This window comes from Solanum lycopersicum, chromosome 4, assembly GCF_036512215.1.
Source record: "Solanum lycopersicum chromosome 4, SLM_r2.1".
Lineage (NCBI taxonomy): Eukaryota > Viridiplantae > Streptophyta > Magnoliopsida > Solanales > Solanaceae > Solanum > Solanum lycopersicum.
Window position 1 is genome coordinate 51,385,729 of NC_090803.1, and position 21,220 is coordinate 51,406,948.

Here is a 21,220-nt window from a genome sequence, read left to right on the forward strand (position 1 = left end):
AAGCTAGAATTTATGACCGTTTGAAAATGATCAAAACTCACTTCTTAAACTTAAAAAATTTTCTTTTCTTTCCAATAAAATATTTTTAGTTTCTTAGCTTATTTCTAGCTAATTCAAATTTGTGAGATGTTACACTTTTTATATTCAATTTATCGATTCTATTTTGTACACCCCTAAAAATACCCACTTATTCTATAAGTTGGTTAAGATGAAGCTCCATACCTCTTTGGTCCTTAAATCGGATGATGCTTACAAGTAATTTATCATCGACTGTTGTAGATACATGCTAAACAAAAATAAATTTTTAATTTATAAAAAAAAATTGTCCATATTTACTAATATTTTTACATTCACCCATGTTGGGACAACATGATAACTGGATATATCTGTTTGATTGCCTGAGATGGACATGAATTTAAACCTTCAACGAGAACTTTACTGTATCTTCAGAACAGAGACATAATACAACATATATCGGATCGATCCGAAAAATTACAGCAATGTATATATGATTTTTCTTTCCCTCCTTGACTAATTACAAACCGTCCTACATTGTCATGTTCATCACTATTTTTACTTAATTCTGTTCAGTGGAATTCTTTCACTTTGTCGCGCAACTCTTGCCACATGAGAGATCCTTTGAGGCATGGTCATTCCTCCGGAAACAATGATCTCTGCATTTTTTTTGGCTTCACTGTTAGAAACACTTGAAAACAGTTCTGTAGACATGCCCGAAATTCATTTGATGCATTTGGAGATAGATCTTACCATGGATAAGCTTATGTTGGTTAGTTTTAGAAAGTTGGATAACTCAGTAAACTAAAGACACCATCAACTAAGATGCATGCTTCAACCAGTCAACCGAGCTACTAGTACAAAACAAGGAGTGACATATTAAAGACGAGTTACCAGAAAACCAGAGACATACCAATGCCTTCACGGATGGACATGTTTGGTTTTATGACATCATTGGCGTTAACCAGGAGTACATCACCAATGTACAAATGGTTTGTAGGGACAAAAACACTATACAATTCTTCATCCCCTTCTTCTGTCTGCCATCCAGAAATAATGTGTCAATGTACATATATCAGCCAACAATATTATTAAATGCTCTTTTCTGTGTTCTATTATTGTTGTTCTTTCTACTTCTCGTCTTTCATCTCTATCAAGTCACCGGAGAGAATATGAGGAGCTTATCTTTGAAAAATGTCAGTAGTTCAAGAAAGAACTTATGCACATCAAAAGAACATTCAGCACTGCACAGCAGCAAAAGAAAATATGCATTTCTGAAAATAATAAGAAGGATGGTTTTTTCCCTATTGCAGTAATAAGGGAAAACTTGCTACAGCGAACAAATACCTGAAGGGTAACTGATGATGTTATAAAACCAAAAGCATATTCCCCCACACGGGGATGACGAATAATTGCCACTTCCTTAAAAGCGGTGGTGTTTTGATCTGTAGATTATATACGAATAAAAGTAAGTATCAAGAACAAGTAAAAAGAGAATACAGCAAAACCAAAATACTCCAGGTAGCAACCTCAACTCTCAAAATAAAGTACTTATTTCTTTATCTTCGAGACACAATTTTGATGTATTGTCTGTCTTATGGTCCTGATCCCCATGCTTTTTGACACCCTTTATTATTTAAATGGAAGTCCAGGACATCAATGAAAGTTTATTTCAGATTTCACATGTTTACTTCACAGCTCTGAGATTTGTTACACTCCACTGCTAGAGATTATCCTTACTTTTTCTTTCTTTTGCTATCCACCCTTTTCTTGATGAAAGGAACAGGTGATAGTAACATAATATTCTGTAAACTATTATGAAATAACCCCATTCACCCCACCCCCCACCCCCACCCCATCCCACACACGGTCTCCTTGTTTCTTCTCCTTTCCCATTTCCATCTCAGGATGATAGTAGCAAGAAATGGATCCAGAAGTGAATTAGATAAGTGCACCACTCCTTGCCTTGCCTTTCCCCTTAACAAATGGAAGGTAAGTCTCATTTCATCATTGTGCTCTTCAGAAGAAGAAAAATGTAACTTTACCTGGAGACACTGCAGAACTGATCTGCTTTGAAGCCGAATATAAGTGTCTGACAAATGGCATTCGTTTAATAATCCATTCCCCAATCCAAAAAACAGTAGCACCCAGCCAGGATGAAACAAAAACTCCAACTAAGAATACAAAAACAAGAGATGTGACAAATCCTAGTCCTGCACCAACAACAAATGTCCGAAAGATCAGGATATATGGGGAATATACAATAGATAACAACTTTTAATACAGATCGGAAGGTGGACAACACATAAATCATGCATGGAACATGAGATTTATCAATCATGCATGAAACATAGAAAGATAACACAAAACATAATGGACAGTCAAAAACCAGCTGAAGTTCTACACTTAATGAATATTAGATATTTGATCATGTAGAATAGACATCAATGGCTTCCGCACACGTGAGAGGCATTTACAACTCAGGAAAAGAGAAGTGTATTATTACATATACACTGATATCAACATCACATTTATAAGAGCAAAGCAATTCATACGAGTTAGTCAGAGAAGGCTAAACCCTAAACACAATGTTAAAAGAAGCAAGCACAATTAATGGCTATTTTTCTAGTTATTTGTAGTTATGCCAGGTCAACCACGAGCATCTTAGACTTATATGGCTGGACATAGTTGGTTGTAATTTTGTATGCTGAAAGCAATATCCTTTTTGAAGCCCCTGACTGAAATCTTCAGATACCAGAAACAAAATTGTACTTCCATCATGAAGACAAGACAAGAAAATATAATCACCAAAACTTATTCTTTCTCATAATGCTCCGACTCTTCACTACAGTAAGTAAAGAAAGTTTATAATGCATTTCATTACTTTTCTCCTCAACATGTAAAGTAACTTTTTACATGTTCACAAAGAGATATATGCAGCTGATAAGCTCAATTTTAAAGAACAATTTGCAATATTATTTGGTGAAGTTGCAGTGATGCAGGATAATGAAATATCTGAAAATGAAAATACGAGGTGAGCCTTGAATATGCAGGGTATTGAACTACTAAGTATCAAGAAGCAGGATAAACCAATACAGGAAACTAACTGCAGCTATCAAAATGTAGGAAAATTGGACTTACCAAATATGTCAATGCCAAGTTGTTCATATAGTGGACTGAAGAAACCATCAACAAACTGAATAAACCACCATGTCACAAAGAATGTAACCGCCACAGGGAAGAGAACCACACTGCAATTTCAAATTTTGGAGTTGTTACGGATTCAAAGTTAGCCAAAACCTATTAAAATTGGTAACGCAACATAGATATAAGAAATTACCATCCAGTCATAAACTTCTTAGATACCCAACTTTGAAGAAAATAACAGCAAGCCTGAAAAAGAGGTATGAAAAACAATTAAGATATATACAAGTAAACTGCCTACAGGAATATGTATAGAGAGGAATGCTTAAATATAGAGGAGTGCTTAAATATGTCCTTTTCTCATAGGAGCTTCTCTATACATGCACAAAAAACAAAGTAAATTCCAGACTGAATATATTGGAGTACAATTGGCATTAAAAGGACTCGAGATTGAATATACAGCTCAGGTGTCTATCAAACAGTTCCCCTCTAGAGAACCTGGATTTTCTAAATTATTTGTTCTCATGTGTCAACTTGTTTTCCAATTTGAAGATTCTTTTCGTATAAGTATATGTAGAATATATATTAGTACATTGGGTCGGAAAAGGACAAGTAAATATACTGTTTTACTCCCCAAAGAACCTGGATTTTCTTAAATCATTTATTCTGACTTGGACCACTTCTTTACTAGTTTGAACTTCTTTTTCGGATTCAAGTTTTGTTGAACGGTCTTTAAAACTCTTCATCTCTTTTTAAAAACTTGTTCAAATAACTTTCTTCCAATATAAAATCAAACAGATTTAGGTAGCTTATTTTGCTTAGACTCTCCAAAAATGTTGCGCAACCGTGTCGGATCCTCAAAAAAAGCACTGAAATTTGAAGGATTTGAAAAGTTCGAGCAACATAGTTAATCACAATAATATCTCTCTATCACATCAATTTGAAAACCAAAACGCAAGAATGTATGTTAGCATAGGCTGATGCTAAATTAATAAGTTTGACCCCAACCCAAATTACCAACTACATCCCATAAGTAGATAAGATGCACAAAATCTATTGACCTTTTTCTTTTACAAGGATACACAAAATCTATGACCTTTTTTTTCTTATAAGGATGCACAAAATCTGTGACTTTGATCATATCAAAATTAACCCATCATTCAGATTATTAGAATGTACCTTCTTTTTTGTGCATAAATTGACTCTAACTATTTGATAACTCCCAACCCAAGTGAAAGAAATACAAACCACATTGTACATGAGCAGGTATATAAGACGAAAAAACATCAAAACCTCATTTTAAGAATCAATTGTGTCTACTTCAAAACCAATATTCTCCGCACACTTAGCATAGATTTTGGATCAGATTTTGACAATTTATCCCCAAATATCTATTTGGCCATGAAATTCTTATCTTTCAAATATTTGCAATTGGTAGAAATTAAGAAATTTCACTTCCACTCACAAAAATCCTATTTTTTCCCAAGTAAAATGCAAGTCCAAACACAACTTTAACAACTCAATTTTTCAAGCTTCAACTTCAAAAACTATGGAAACGAGAAATGCATTTATTCGAATTGGTAATTCATAAATTGTAAATATATACACTACCCTTTGAACCCAAAAAAGAAAATATCGAAAACTCAATACTTTTCAACAAGTTTGTCCATGTCCTGCGGCAAACACAACTATCCATTTCCCCATTTTCGCCATTCTTTCCAATCCCTTCTCCATTTCCCATATTTTCAAAATCAAGAAAATACACTTCCTGTACCAAACACAAAAACCCATCTCCCCTTTTCTTCATAATCTCTGTTAGCTTCAAGGATAAGAGTAAATTTCCTCTAAAACCTCAAAAAATCAGACAGCTTTTAGAAAGAAAAACTGACCTTGCGGGTAGAAGAATTGGGTGAAGCAGGAGTAGATTTGATGGGGTCTTCAGGATCTTCAGAAGCTTGACTTAGTGGTATAGAAGTGGGATCCTTCTCTTCCGCCATTTTTGCTTTTTAGTTTTAGGGCTTTGTCTCTAGATCTCAGCAAGAAATAGAGAAGACTTGCAAAAACAACACAGAGACAGCTGAGATGATATTATTGTGAAGAAGAGACTTGTAAGGTAAGGTGCCCACCTATTTTTCCCCTTCGTAAACTTAGAAATGAAGTGAGAAAAAAAAAACGCTTTCGTTTCGTTATAAATTTTGAAAATTTTTTGAATCGAAATTGTACTTAAACATAGAATTTATCAAAAAAAATATAATGAATCTTAAAAAACTAAAAATTGAACTAATCTATTTAAACAAATTTAAAATTTATAATCAACAAATATTTATGAATAAATTTTTTAAAATTAATTTATAATCAATGATCAAAAGCTAGTCAAATATACTCTATTTATTTGGATTGAACTAGTATCGATTTTTAAAACTTAAAATGTGAAGAAATATTTTAAAATTTTTAACTAAAATGTATAATCAAAACGATATTATGACTTATTCTTTAATATTGATTCCAACTCTATGATTAAAGCTAGTTAAGTGCACTACACTTCATTTATTTATAGAGTTCTGGTAGTTTGAACATGCAAAGTCAATTTCAATAATAAATATAATGTTGAGAGAGTTTTAAATTTTATTTATTTAAGAAAAAAAATAGAAATTAGGCTGTAAATTTCAGCCAAAAAAAACCAATAATTGGCATAGGGGGGCAAAGGGAATTTAGGTAGCTTGTGGGGAATATGGGACACAAAAAAAAAAAATCAAACACCTTATTATTCAACATCAAATAAGTAATAGTAATTGATTATCATTTTTTTTAATCTTTAATTACTCATTTAATTATAATAAATTTAATATAAATATTAAAGATGAATAAGCTTTTATTTAAAATAATGATACGCAATAATATGATGAGGGGCTATCAAGGTAGTGAGGAGGGCAAGGGAATATCGCCACCTTGAATGTATAAGACTTTGAGTAATGCAAAATTTGATGTGTACCTTTTATAACATATGAAAATGATCTTGTGATATAAAAAAATATTCATACAAGCTAATATGACTATATTATCTAAATTTCTTGATAATAAATGTATCACTTTTGTTGTGTTTCTCCAAAGAGAGAAATGATCTTGTAGTATGTAAGATGATAAGGTAAAAAGCCATGATTGAAAAAAATAATTTATCCAAGAATATATATTACTTTCCTATAAATTTTGAACGATGACACTAATTAGTAGGAGAAAATATAGATTATGCAAGTTGATGGCATCGTAAAATTTGAACACATTCCAATTTTACAAATTCCATTCTATTTTGACTAAGTTCTTTTTTAAGTAAAAAAAATTCATGTATTTATGTTCTTATCACATAGCAAAAAAAAAAATTGTACTTTGAGTCGTATCATCTCAAATTTATGATCCTCAAATTGTTGGCTTTTACATATTTCATTGTGCTACATCACTTGAGGTGTCTAAAATTATTAGGCTACATTTGCTTGTTATATAAAGAGTGTCTAAAATATGTAATTCAAACTCTTCTTATATCATTTTACTTGTATATTCGGTATTTGTTTTCAACAAAGGGTGTCCAATTGGATACCTTGAGTAGCTCCGCCACTAAGCTCATACTGGTTGATTTTCAACTCAAAACATTTGCTACCATATTTCATTAGGACAATTTCAAATATATACGACAAACTAATTAGTTTACAATAAATATAGCAAATTTTATTTGTATAAGATAAAAAAAATGGGTTAATTACATGGGTGGATTCCTTTTTAAAAATAATTACTTATTTTAAATTTATTTTTTAATTATTACCATTTATAACAGCTTTTAAATTTCTTTCTTTTCTCTGACTCGCACTTTCTCCTTTCTTTCTTTCTTTCTCTTTTTCTCCGTCTCTTTCTATCTTTCTCTTCCTTTAATCCTTTTTCCTTTCTTTCAGTTGTCCTATTTTTCTTGCTTTCTTTTTTGTTGCTCTTTCTCTCTCTTTTTCTATTGCTCTGTTTTCCTTTGTTTTCATAGTATAGTCAACGATTTCATACAAACTTATATCAATAGTGAATTAGATAAGTAATATAATCGTAACAAATTAAGAGGCATAAAAAATTACAAAATGAATTAAATTTTAATTAAAAATGTATTACAAATATATTAAAGTTGAATTATTAGAAGAGAAGTAATATAGTCGTAGCAAATGAAGAGACATGAATTAAACTTGAATTAAAAATGTATTTCAAACATATTAGAGTTGAATTATTAAAACATAATTAGATATGAATGTAGAATGTTGAAAACAAAAGAGCATTCTTTGATCTGCATGTAACTGAATAAAACGTCTATCAATAATGAATTAAACAAGTAACTCAATTGTAACAAATCAATTACTTAGTTGCAAAATGAATTAAATTTGTATTTAAAAGTGTACTACACAAATATTAAAGTTGAGACAAAAGAGAAAATTAAACATAAATAAAGAAAATGTAACAAATGAAATATCAGACAATGATTTATGTGAATTAAACTTGTATCAATAATGAATTAAACAAATATCCAATAATAACAATAAATAAATAAAAACTGCAAAATGATTAAATTTGCATTAAAATTGTATTACTTTTGAATAAGAAGAGAGAATTACGAATGAATGGAAAGACTAACAAGACAATGATCTTTAAAGTGAATTAAACTTGTATCAATAATGAATTAAACAAGTATCCAATAGTAACAAATAAATCAAAAAACTATAAAATGAATTAAATTTGCATTAAAATTATATTACACAGTATTAAAGTTGAATTAGAAGAGAGAATTAAGAACGAATAGAAAACGTCACTAACGAAAGACATGACAATGATCTATAGAATGATAAGTTATATCAATGATGAATTAAACAAGTTAAGTATCCAATAGTAACAAATAAATCAAAAACTTCAAAATGAATTAAATTTGCATTGATATTATATTATCTAATTCAACTTTAGTACAATTTTAATATTATATTTAATTTATTTCAATCTAATATTTCACCTAAAATCAATTATAAACTTAACCGAACTCTCTTAAAATTGATACATAAACTCCAAACGACATTTTCAATTATTTGTAGGAACTACCTATTCAAACTTATCACAAATTCGTAAAATTCATATAATAAGTTTAAATTTTGAAGCTTTATAATGACCATCAATGGTGAACTCTTACTTCTATAATTTTAAAGATTTGAATTTTTTGCTCAAAAACGTGATTTTATATAATTTCAATTACTTTTTCCTCTTTTCATCTTGTTTTTAGATAAAAATAGTGACATGGGCAAAAACTAATTAGAAGAATATAGTTATTTAGATGAAAAGTTCAAAGAAGAAGAACAAGAACAAGAATTAAAAAAAAAGAAGAAGAAGAGGAAGATATCAAAATAAATAGAAGAGTAAAAACAACAGAAAGAGATGAAGGTGCGGAGAGTAAAAAGAAAGAAAGACGAAGTCGAAGAAGTAGAAGAATTAAAAGAAGAAAAGGCAAAAGGGTTGCGAAAGAAGCGAATATTGTATAATTTTCTTAATTAAAAAAATATTATATTTAGTCAGAAAAATTATGTTGTTATAAATGGTAAATATTTTTATAATATAACATACTTTTGTGATTTACCCATTAAAAATAGCTCTCAGTCATAAAAAGTATCTAATTATATTTTATGGCTTGTCAAAAGTCATAGAAAATATACACTTACTATATAAAATAGCATACATATACATCATGAGCTATACACTGACTAATATTGGTACACTCAAAAAAACTAAGATATGGTTTAACTATACATAAAACATACATTTAGTATACATGAAAACACACATTGACTATTTAACCTCAATCAACTTGAAATCACCTATAAACATTCTTAAATGTTAGATATGAAATTCTCTCGATGTATCGAGTCTTTTAATGTTTAATTCGTTTTAAACTATTCACATTTTTGTTAATTCAATTTTTATTATTTTTATTTTTCAAAAAAAAGACAAATAAGACTCATAAAGACGAAGAAGATAATTTGATCAAAATCACCTCTAAACGGTTTCATATTTTAGATATGAAAATCTTCTCAATATTTTAAATTGATATATAATTTTCTCAAAACAATGCATGTTTTAGATACATCAATTTTTATTGTATTTTATTTTTTTAAAAAAAGAAGAGAAGACGGAGATGAAAAGAAAATGACAAAGGAAGCCGTTAATACTGAAGGAGGAAGAAAAAAGAAAGTATTTAAGCCAATTTCATTATTTTTTTAGTAATTGGTTCAATTTTTTGTAAAAGTAAAAGTCTCAAATCTGAATGACCAGTTTGCGTAATTGTCTTATTTTAATGGGAAAATAGTCAAAAATATCCTTCAACTTTGTTTAATTGATTGATTATACCCTTGTCGTTAAAAAGAAGTTATTTTCACCCCTGCCGTTACTAATCTCATCATTTATATCCCTCAATTGGATGAAAATCTTAAATTTGACTTAAATAACCCAATTTCAGTTGAAATTACCTAATTTTATATTTTAACCCTAATCTCTTTCTCTTTCCCTCTCACATATGATAAAAAACTTAGAGTAGCATCAATTGCAAGTCATGTAGAATAAGAATATATTCTTTCAAGTCTGATGTTTTTTATCTCGAATGTCGTTGAAGAGTTGCACTTCATGAATGTGGATTTGGTTGAGTATAAACGTTGAAAGGAATAGAACAAATTTTGAAGATCCATCAATGCCATTGATGTAATCTTGGGTTTATATTATTCAATATATCAAAATTGTTGAGGATGAATTAATATGTTTATTTAGTCTTATAAACAGTAATCTCTTGAAAAATATTTTGGCCGAATGTTTCAAAATATTTTTCAATTAAATAAATATGTCTTTATGAGCTGGATTGAATCTGATGAAATTTATGCACTTTATCTCATCATGGTTTACCATAAATATCTCTATTTATTTAATTTATTATATACTCATTTATAAAAAAAATATATAATTTTTTCGTTTTATATTAGTTGATCATTTTTCTTTTTACGTACATATATTAAGAAATCATAGATTTTTATTTCTTTATTTTTATTACGAAAAAGGGCCTAAAATGCCCTTAAAATATTGAAAATAGTACAAAATTACCCTTCATCCACCTATTGACTCCAAAATGCCCTTTTCATCCACTTATTGGCTCCAAAATACCATTGTCATCTACCTTTAAGTTCAAAATTGACCACTTATTTAATGATTTTAAATTTAAACTATTTAAATATTTTTTAAAATACTTGATGCTCAACTATTTGTTATAATTTATTTGTATCATTTATAAACCAACTCACTACCCACTCATTACTAACTAAACCCTACCTAATTAATAATCGAGCTATTATATCAAAATCGTCATAAACACTACTAAAACACGATGAAATTATAGATTTCTGAAAATGACATCCAAAATTATTCAAGTCCGAATCAAAGCCCCAATTAAATTTATGTTGAGCCGCTTATTTAGGAGCACACTTTCAATAGGATTCTCTTTCAAGATTAAATTTAAAATTTATGATTAAATGTAAAGAGTTAATATATCCCGAATCAATTCATGCACTTTTTTAAAATATACTTTTATAAATATTTATGATTAAAGGTAAAGAGTTAATATATCCCGAATCAATTCATGCACTTTTTTAAAATATACTTTTATAAATATTTATGATTTGTTTTAAAACCTTTAATATATTATTTTGGAAAAAAAATTACCTATAAAGTAACATCACATAATTGAGACGTAAGAATAATAAAGATGAACATAGTCAAACTTTTTAAATTTGTCATTAATTTTTATTTAGACACTTGAATGTATGATAATTTACTTCTATAGATATTTTCGTCTCAAATTTGTAAGAACAATCAATTGACAGTAGCTTTTCTGTTGTTGCATTAATAATGTGAAGGATTTATTAATTTGGTGGGTTTAATTAGTAATGGGTGGATAGTGTATTGATTTATAAATTATACTAATAAGTTAAATTATAACAATAGTTGAGCGCCACGTATTTAAAAAATTATTTAAATAGTTTAAATATAAAACCGTTAAATAAGTGGTTAATGGTATTTTGGACCCAATAGGTGGGTGAGAAGGGTATTTTGGAGCCAATAGGTGGATGGAGGATAATTTTGTACCATTTCTAATACTTTGAGGGTATTTTAGGCCCTTTTTCATTTTTACTATTTAGTGATTTATACAAATAAAAAATCATTACTCTCTCCATTCTCACATGTGTGATCACTTCTGTTTTTACGCGTATATATTAAGAAATCATAAATAAATGGATAGTTTTACCAATTCACCCTTTAAGAACTTTTTTGAAATTTCACAACAAGGGTGAATACTTTAAAAATGAATAAAGATGATTGAGGTAATATTAATTAATGTTTTTTTATTTTAGTAAGATGATCCATTAATATGTGATAATTATTTTTTGTATAGTGATCAAATTATACGAGACAATAGGAATAATTTATGATTATATAGTGCTGATTATACCAATAAAAATTGCTATAACATTGTGATGATTTGATTATCAATAAATTGGAGTTTTTCATATCAACTTTTATGTTTCATCTTTTTAATCATCAATTTGTAGCATAATTTCTTTTAGCAATTTCTTTGAATAGGTCTTAGGATCGTAACCTATTTTCCTCTCTTTTGTTGCATTATTCATTATAAGAATATTTACCAAGTAATGCCACTATTATTTTATAATATATTTAATTTTTTAGTTTAATCACGCGAATGCGGACAAGTACACTAGTTATCCAATATATACAAACTATTCACATGGTTTTTGTGGTTGTTTGGTACGAGAGATTAAGAATAATTAGTTTTAAGATTGATTTTAGAGTTAAATTATTTTAGTTTAGTTGTGATAAAATTAAAAAACAACTTTATCACTTAGTTAGTAGGATAATTAATTTCAAAATAACTGGTTAAGCAGGTGGGTCCCACGTTCAGCTTTTCCTATACGCTTTCCTCCCTCCATATTATCTTCACCCCTCACTCTTCCTAATTGGCGGGAATTTTTCGAAAATCCCAAAAATTGAAACCCTAATTTGCGCCAAACATATTGAAATTCTTAATTATTCTATATAATCACTTCACTACGAGGCCAAAAAAGCATATCAACGAAATTCCTCAAAAGAAATTTCGTTGAAAAGATGTATGTGGTGAAGAGAGATGGGCGTCAGGAAACTGTTCACTTTGATAAGATTACTGCTAGGCTTAAGAAATTGAGTTATGGGCTTAGTACGGATCATTGTGATCCAGTTCTTGTTTCTCAGAAGGTTTGTGCTGGTGTTTACAAGGGTGTAACTACTAGTCAGCTTGATGAATTGGCTGCGGAAACTGCTGCTGCTATGACTGCTAATCATCCTGATTATGCATGTGTAAGTTGCTCCATTTTGAATTATTTGGTTTGACATGCTTATCATGTTTTTGTTTGGAGGTTGGATTTTGGATTTGAACTATGTGGGTTCAATATTAAGGTTTTTAGCATTGTATTTTTTGAAGTTATGGGTTCATATTACTGTACTTTTAATGAGTTCTACGCATAAATTTGTGATCTGTGGAAAGTATGGGTCTGGTTTTATATGTGGTTTTTTTTCATAATTGCATCTAGGTTGGTTTTGATTGTATTGATGTTCAGAAATGCTGCTGAAATTAGCATTTTTTACACGTAGATTTATGCTCTGTGTCGCAAGTTATGGGTCTGGCCTTATCTGTTTTTTTTAGTTGTAATTGCTTCTGGGTTCGTTTTGATTGTGTTGATCTTTAGTAATGCTGCTGAATTGTAGCATTTGTTCAAGTTTGTGAAATTTTGTGTGTCTGGATTTATTTGTTTTTTTAATTGTTTTCAAGTCAAACGTCTTTAGTGGTTGTGCTTATATTTGAAAACGGAATGTTGGTTTGGAAATTGAAATTTTGGGTTCAGTTTTTGCTTGTGTTTTGATAAAGCTGATTGTTACATCTCTTTTAATTTTGTTGGAATTTGTGTTCTTAAGTTCAGATTTTGGCATTCATTTCAGTCACGACATGTTGAATTTAAACATTGTTGTGGATTGCTATTATTGTCCTGTTTTGCTCTTCGCATATTTTTTTTGTTCATTTTTTCAGTTTGATCTCCCATTGGTTTCCTTTCTGTTTCAGTGTTCCCCACAATTTTTGTAATGGTCAACCATGCTATTGTATGTGTATGCTTTCTTATTATAGGTTGGTATGGAATGTATCATATTTGAATTATTGAGCTAGACTAAAATCTTGATTTGATTTATGTAATCAAACAACAAAAACGCAGTAATTAGTTCTAAGAAGAATTTGTTTTTTTTTTTAAAAAATGGTACACATTAAAAAGGAGAATGAAGATATGAGATGACTTGACTGAAAATGAGAAACAGGCAGACAAAAACAGTTTATATCAACTCCTCTACTGTTATAAGGTAGATATATTGAAGCTTCTATAATGCATAGTAGGAAAAGTATCTTTTTAATGATTAATGTGTTAATTAATCTGTGATTTATCGAATCTCTTGGTGCAGCTGGCTGCAAGGATTGCTGTGTCCAACCTGCACAAGAACACCAAGAAATCATTTTCTGAGACGTAAGTGATTTGAATCAACATTGGTCATTAGTCTTTCATGTTCTTTCATTTTTCATATAAATAAAATGTCGGTGTATTGATCAACAATGACAGTGCTGGTTGTAATAATGGAATATCACAGGATTAAGGACATGTACTACCATGTCAGTGAGAGATCTGGATTGAAGGCACCACTTGTTTCTGATGAAGTTTATGAGATAATCATGAAGGTATCATTGCCATTTGGAATATTCCTTTAATTGTTATGTGTCAGATCTTATCTATGTTTTTCTTAATCAAGATCATGTTTAAAGTTCTTGGCCTCTGGGTAAATCAAGAGCTTGTTTATAATTTCCTGTAGAAATACTTATTAACAGCTTGCCTTTTTTCTCTCAGAATGCTGCTCGTCTGGACAGTGAGATCATATACGACAGAGACTTTGACTATGATTACTTTGGTTTCAAAACCCTTGAAAGGTCTTACCTTTTAAAGATTCAGGGAAAGATTGTGGAAAGGCCACAACATATGCTGATGAGAGTATCTGTTGGAATCCACAAAGAGGATATTGAATCTGTCATCAAGACATATCATTTGATGTCTCAACGCTGGTTCACTCATGCATCTCCAACACTATTTAATGCTGGCACTCCAAGGCCTCAAGTAGGTCAACATTCTTTTAATGCTGTGATTTTTTCTTGATTTGATGATTCAACTAAGTCATCATTGATTTGGTCCTGTTTTGAAAATATTTGTTTATTACCCAACAATGTCCTCCTGTTCATTGGCATCTTTTGGTAAAATGTTTCCTGATTTTACATCGTATTCTTTTGGGACTTGCAGTTAAGTAGCTGCTTCCTGATATGCATGAAAGATGATAGCATTGAGGGCATATATGATACTCTTACGGAATGTGCTGTTATTAGCAAATCAGCTGGGGGAATTGGCGTATCTGTGCACAACATACGTGCTACTGGGAGTTATATTCGTGGAACAAACGGAACATCAAATGGGATTGTTCCTATGCTGCGTGTGTTTAATGATACTGCCAGATATGTTGATCAAGGGGGTGGCAAAAGAAAGGGTGTGTCCTCATTTTTGTGCTTGTTTAGATAATTCTAGAAGTTTAGGGTGTAGAGACTACCTTCACTTTTCTCACTCTGTAATGCTGTGTTTAGGCGCTTTTGCTGTCTACCTTGAGCCTTGGCATGCTGATGTATTTGAATTTCTGGATTTAAGAAAAAACCATGGGAAGGTATGGTACTCTTTTTTATCATCAATTGTTTAATATATTGTCTATTGGGCCTGCACCTGCTCTCTGTCACTGCACTAGATTGCTGTACTCCTTTCATATGGCAAAGCTTGTCTGTACTCAGCAATTTGACAAGACATGATGTTTCCTTTTCTTCAGGAAGAGAATCGGGCACGAGATCTTTTCTATGCTCTTTGGGTGCCAGATCTATTTATGCAAAGAGTCCAAAGCAATGGGATATGGTCTTTGTTTTGTCCAAATGAGGCTCCTGGATTGGCAGATTGCTGGGGTGAAGATTTTGAGAAGCTGTACACAAAATATGAAAAAGAGGTAAAAATAAGTGTTCTACTGAGGTTAATTGCACACCATTTATTTGATATATTAAAGATCATTCAGCATTGATCGTTAACAATATTCTTTTGTCAACTCAGGGAAAGGCAAAGAAGGTCGTTCAAGCACAAAATCTCTGGTTTGAGATCTTAAAGTCCCAGATAGAAACTGGGACCCCTTACATGTTGTACAAGGTGATTTTCATGCATTCTGTTATGCTTCTCATTGTTTGTTGTGATGCAGTTAATTTTACTCTACCTTTATCTGTTTGTTATTGTAGGATTCTTGCAATAGAAAAAGCAACCAGCAGAATCTTGGCACTATCAAGTCTTCTAACTTGTGTACAGAGATTATTGAGTACACTAGTCCAACTGAAACTGCTGTTTGCAATCTTGCTTCAATTGCTCTACCTAGATATGTTAGAGAGAAGGTAGTTAACATTGGTATATACTTAAAACTTACTTGTCCTACTTTCTCCTTGCCTCTTAGTGTAGTGTTGCCTTTATATCTTTCAGGGGGTCCCAGGTGAATCACAGCCATCTAAGCTTGTGGGGAGTAGGGGTTCAAAAAATCGATACTTTGATTTTGACAAATTGGCAGAGGTTTGTTTTGTTCTAAATACCAACTTTCTTGAACATGTTTCTCTTGACATTATTCTTAATTTTGCTCTGTTTGCCATGTGAGACAGGTCACTGCATTAGTCACTTCTAACCTGAACAAAATTATTGACGTCAATTACTACCCTGTTGAAACTGCAAAAAGGTCTAACTTACGACATAGGCCTATTGGACTTGGAGTCCAGGGACTTGCAGACACATTCATTTTGCTTGGCATGGCATTTGATTCCCAGGAGGTAAGTTTTGTCTATCATCTTTTCTAGCTGTACATTTGTGCAGATTGTTCTGATCTTATACTTTGTCTATGTATAGGCTCAGCAGCTAAACAAGGACATATTTGAGACAATATACTACCATGCATTAAAAGCTTCTTCTGAATTAGCTGCCAAGGAAGGCCCATACGAGACATATGCAGGAAGTCCTGTAAGCAAGGTATAAATCCTTTCATTCCTAGATTTTACAAATGGGTAATATGTTAATGGGATGTTTGATTTTCCAGTGCATATTGACGATCATCCATGATTTAGTCGAAATGGTTGTTATACTTCTAAGTGTCTAACATAAATAAAATAGCATCTTCTTACTGGTTTGACTTTGAAGATATGATTGCAAGTTTAAAGAGAATTTGAAAATGTTGAGACACAAATTATACACACTACAGTAGAACATGAAATGACTGTCAGATTTTATTTTGATTCACATTGTATTTCCACTAAATACATATTATGCTGCCCAGGGTATTCTCCAGCCAGACATGTGGGGAATTACACCATCTGATAAATGGGATTGGCATGCTCTTCGTGAAATGATTGCAAATAATGGTGTAAGAAATTCACTTCTTGTAGCTCCAATGCCAACTGCTTCAACCAGCCAAATTCTTGGAAATAATGAATGCTTTGAGCCATATACATCTAATATCTACAGCAGAAGGGTTCTGAGGTAACACCTGCTAGCAGATCCTGCAGCTGCTGCTTTTTTTTTTTTTTTTATTATTATCATACTTGCTGCATATGATTTATACATGGTTTATTTTTTATCTCCAGTGGTGAATTTGTTGTGGTGAACAAACATCTTCTGCATGACCTAACCGAGACAGGGCTCTGGTCACCTGCTGTTAAGAATAGGATAATACATGATGATGGTTCTGTGCAGAAAATCCCTGAAATTCCAGATGATCTTAAAGTTATTTATAAGTATGAACTTTCACTAATTACTTGTTCAGTTTTTATATACACTTCATTTCCACTTACATTCTAATACTGTTCACTGACTTCAGGACTGTCTGGGAGATCAAGCAACGGACCCTGGTTGACATGGCTGTAGACCGTGGTTGCTACATAGATCAGAGTCAAAGCCTCAACATCCATATGGATCAACCCAACTTTGGAAAGCTCACTTCCCTTCATTTTCATGCTTGGTCCAGGGTACACTTCAATTTTCACATTATAAGTTTTGTTGATCTTTTGAAGAGTGCATAAGCACTAAGAAATGGTCTGGTATATTGTTACTCAATAGTTTAGTACAAACATCCATTTAAAGAGATCTTTTAGCGACTAGTGAATGTAGTTGTCAGACTACAACAGCATGAACAGATCTTTGTAGGTTCCATCTTCACAGGTCAATTTTGAGTCTGAGTTTCATCTTTCTTGTTATTGTAGGGTTTGAAAACTGGAATGTACTATCTACGATCACGTGCTGCAGCTGATGCAATCAAGTTCACAGTTGACACTTCCATGCTGAAGGTAGTAAGTAGTAACGTTATAATGCTGAGTAACTTATCGTCAATATTATTTTGTTCTTACAAACTGCGCACTGGTATCAATTTGCAGGAAAAACCAAAGACTGCTGTTGACGAAGAAACTAAATTGGCTCAGATGGTGTGCTCTTTTACAAACCGCGAGGACTGTTTATCCTGTGGAAGTTAGTGCTACTATTGCCTACGGGGTAACCTTGTCATAGATAAGCCAAACAGACCTTAGCTTTGTGGAAGATACACGTACTGATGTTCATTTGATTAGAATTAATTATGTATATAATAAATATATATCTGGTTATAGTATAGTATATGTCTTTTTGTATAAACAAGGAACAATATGCAACTCTTTTGTATTGGTTAGTGGTGTCGATGTAATCCATTTTTCCTTGAAGCAATGAATTTCTCTAACAGCAACTTGAATGTGTGTAAAAATATGAAGTTAATCTAGTCAATAATTTATTAGATTAACTAAACGAGTATTCGTTTATGTATCGAAATACATCTAAATCATATGATGTATTTTATGTATCAAATCGAGATAATAGAATTAGACAAATATTTTCGAGGAAATTGCAATAATTGTTGCATTGACACTAAATCCTCCCTCATAGTTAAAACAAACAGCCAAATCTAATTTTGGATTAAGCGCAAGTCAAAAGGAATTTGTTTTAGTGGACAAGTTCCAAACACCTATTAATTTATAGATATACATGCAATAATATTGATTTATCACCCCACCCCGCCCCTAGGATTCGCATAGACTCCTCCGGATGCTGAAGCACCAACTAACCTCGCTCGCCTCTCTTCCAAAAAAACATGTAGCTATAAATTGTAATTATCAAACTATAGCTGTAAAGCGTAATTAATTATTTTAAGTGGCTATATGTGGATCTATTTTATTTTAGATGATATAAAATTTTCATTAATTGAACGTAAAAATGTAAAAATTGAATTGATCGATAAATCGAATAGAAAAAATGTTATTGATTTATTGTTATTGAATTAATATGTATTTAATGATTTTATAAAATTTTTTTTAGAGGGTTACCGATTCGATTTTGATATTTTAATATTGAATAAATCGATAATCCATTAAAACTGTAGTAATTTTTAACTTTATTCCTGCATAAATACCTTACTAATTATTTTTTTTCCCATTGGACTTCAATTTACACTTCACGTTGATTTTGAGTTTACAACTTCATATAATACAAAAAGTAAAGATCTAAGTAAGAATAGTATTTCTTTTTATTTCTTGTGTAAACTTGTATAATTTTTTTTTTTCATGTTAGTTATTATTGTTTCAATTTATGAGCGTTTGTAAAGTTACATTATATTGTCTTGTAGCTTTAAATTGTTGAAGAAGTCATATATTTATTTTGTAATTATTTTCTTATTGGTTAAATAAAAAATCAAATAAAGAATATTTTGTTAATTTAGCTTATTTAAAAATCTAAAGTATATATATTAGATCGATGATACATAAAAATCGAACAAAATATAATTACTGTAAGATAAAAGTGAACACAAAATGAGGAAGAAAATAAAATGTGTTATAAAATCAAGCTCATAATATAATAGAAAGAGAAGAAGATAAGAGAAGTAAGATGGAAGAGAGAACTTTTCTTCTTATTCAAGTGTATATTACAATGGTAAATGATATCTCTATTTATAGGTAGAGAAATCAACCAAAAGGTCATCATGTTTAATGTCACATTAGTAGATGCATTTCCATCCCAAAAAGGTTCATATCACCTTGAGAATATATATCCATGATAAGGATAAGTTTATGATAAACTTTAATTGACAATCCACTTAATTCAATGGATTTATAACACTCCCCCTTGGATGTCCATAGATAATGTGCCTCATAAAACCTTACTAGGAAAAAACTCCCCGTGGAAAAAAATTCTAGTGAAGGAAAAAAAGTACACATATCTTTTGATACACATTATTTGTTGCCTCATTAAAAACCTTGCCAGGAAAACCCAGTGGGACAAAACCTTGGTCAAGGAAAAAAGAGTGCAACACGTATTATTCTCCCCTGATTAAAACATTACTTAATTTCTTGTAATGATGTCTCCAATCTTGTACACAAACTTCTCAAATATTGATATTGACAATGTCTTTGTGATCAAATCACATTCACGAAGATGTTGCATCGTTGAACTCATCTACGAGGCTTTGAGCTTAGCCGAATACATTATTGAATATCATTCTATTCGTCATGACCTCATTGTTGCAAGTAAATTGCACATTAAACTTGTTCACAATAATAATCATCTTGTGGACACATTCATTGACAATTGATTATCTCTGTACATTGTGATTGGTAAATTCTTTTTCAAAGAAAAATTACATATTTCCTGAATATGGTGTGTCATTGATCTCAACCAGACGCACTTTTGACTTGCTTCATGGAAGACTTTTATTTCTGCATGGTTTGAAGAAGTGATCACCTACATTGGCTTCATTGATAGCCAAAACATTATTGTGCCTCCACATGCAAACAAATAGCGTGCTTGAAATAGAGCTTTATGTGGATCAGATAAATATTCTGCATTTGCGTAACCAATAAATTTTGTCTTGAATTCCTCGGAATAGAATAAACCCATAACTATGGTCCTTCGAGGATATTCAATCATGTGCTCAACATCATTTCAATTTATCCGAAACTTAGAAATTTCTTTTGAGACTTACTACAACCCCAATACTATTCTTCTGGTAATAATAAAACTCGTTAGACCTTGAAATTAGTTTTGTGTACTATCACATATTACATGACACCATCCCTACGGTGAGCATCTCCTTCAAGGAAGAAATTATATTATTATTGTCACGGTCAAAATTATTACGAGCAAGACATATTTTTTGCTTTACTTTTGTTGTACCATAGGTACACAACCCATGACAAATTTTTATTGCCCCACAATAATGACCACAACCCTTATAGACAAGAACTATTTCTTTCTTTTGTCCTTTCGGTAGTTCACAATAAACATACCATAATAACATATAAACGTACACGACCATTGACCATTCCTGCCAAATAAATTTATTTATTCCTCTCAAACCTCCCGTAGAGATGAGTTGTGACATATATTCAATCTATAATGATCTTATCACATCTTGACCCATTCTCCAGTAGAATGATCAAGTATTCACGATACTCATCACAAGTCACATTCTCTTCAAGGAATGGACTAATCATTTATATGTACTTCATAAATTTGCATTATAAGTACATTGTCATGATTTTTAAAATTTATCATATTTCCAAGACACACCTCAACATCACTTTGTAAGGTCAAGTGTACCATCACTTTATCTTCTTGTCTTTTGATGGAGGATTTATAAACTTGTCAAATTATTGGGTCGACAACATTCACGAGTCCAATGACCTTTCATATCATTTTGATGATAAAAATTGCCTTCATATTTTGAAGGACTATTTGGAGAACTAATAGTG

General features: G+C 31.0%; 2 protein-coding genes across 3 annotated transcripts; one reads left to right on the forward strand and one right to left on the reverse strand.

Moving 5' to 3' along the window:
* Positions 1-287: 287 nt before the first annotated feature.
* LOC101264314 (protein LIKE COV 2) lies at positions 288-5,421 on the reverse strand. Its single transcript, XM_004237437.5, has 7 exons — positions 5,049-5,421; positions 3,356-3,408; positions 3,157-3,266; positions 2,061-2,228; positions 1,363-1,460; positions 929-1,055; positions 288-674 (listed from the first exon to the last, which is right to left on the reverse strand). The coding sequence occupies exons 1-7, from the start codon at positions 5,154-5,156 to the stop codon at positions 574-576; spliced, it is 765 nt and encodes a 254-aa protein (XP_004237485.1). The 5' UTR covers positions 5,157-5,421; the 3' UTR covers positions 288-573.
* A 6,796-nt stretch (positions 5,422-12,217) lies between these two features.
* On the forward strand, positions 12,218-18,165 carry LOC101263997 (ribonucleoside-diphosphate reductase large subunit). 2 transcript variants are annotated; one of them, XM_004237436.5, is made up of 17 exons: positions 12,218-12,609; positions 13,759-13,820; positions 13,942-14,029; positions 14,196-14,459; positions 14,640-14,880; positions 14,975-15,051; positions 15,208-15,378; positions 15,480-15,572; positions 15,659-15,808; positions 15,894-15,980; positions 16,067-16,231; positions 16,308-16,427; positions 16,732-16,934; positions 17,039-17,188; positions 17,272-17,419; positions 17,654-17,737; positions 17,825-18,165. In XM_004237436.5, exons 1-17 carry the CDS (start codon positions 12,382-12,384, stop codon positions 17,918-17,920), a joined length of 2,427 nt encoding a protein of 808 aa, XP_004237484.1. In that variant the 5' UTR covers positions 12,218-12,381; the 3' UTR covers positions 17,921-18,165. The 2 variants fall into 2 exon arrangements, with proteins under 2 accessions (XP_004237484.1, XP_010319803.1); XM_010321501.4 differs by having other exon boundaries at positions 12,233-13,659.
* The last annotated feature ends 3,055 nt before the right edge of the window (positions 18,166-21,220 follow it).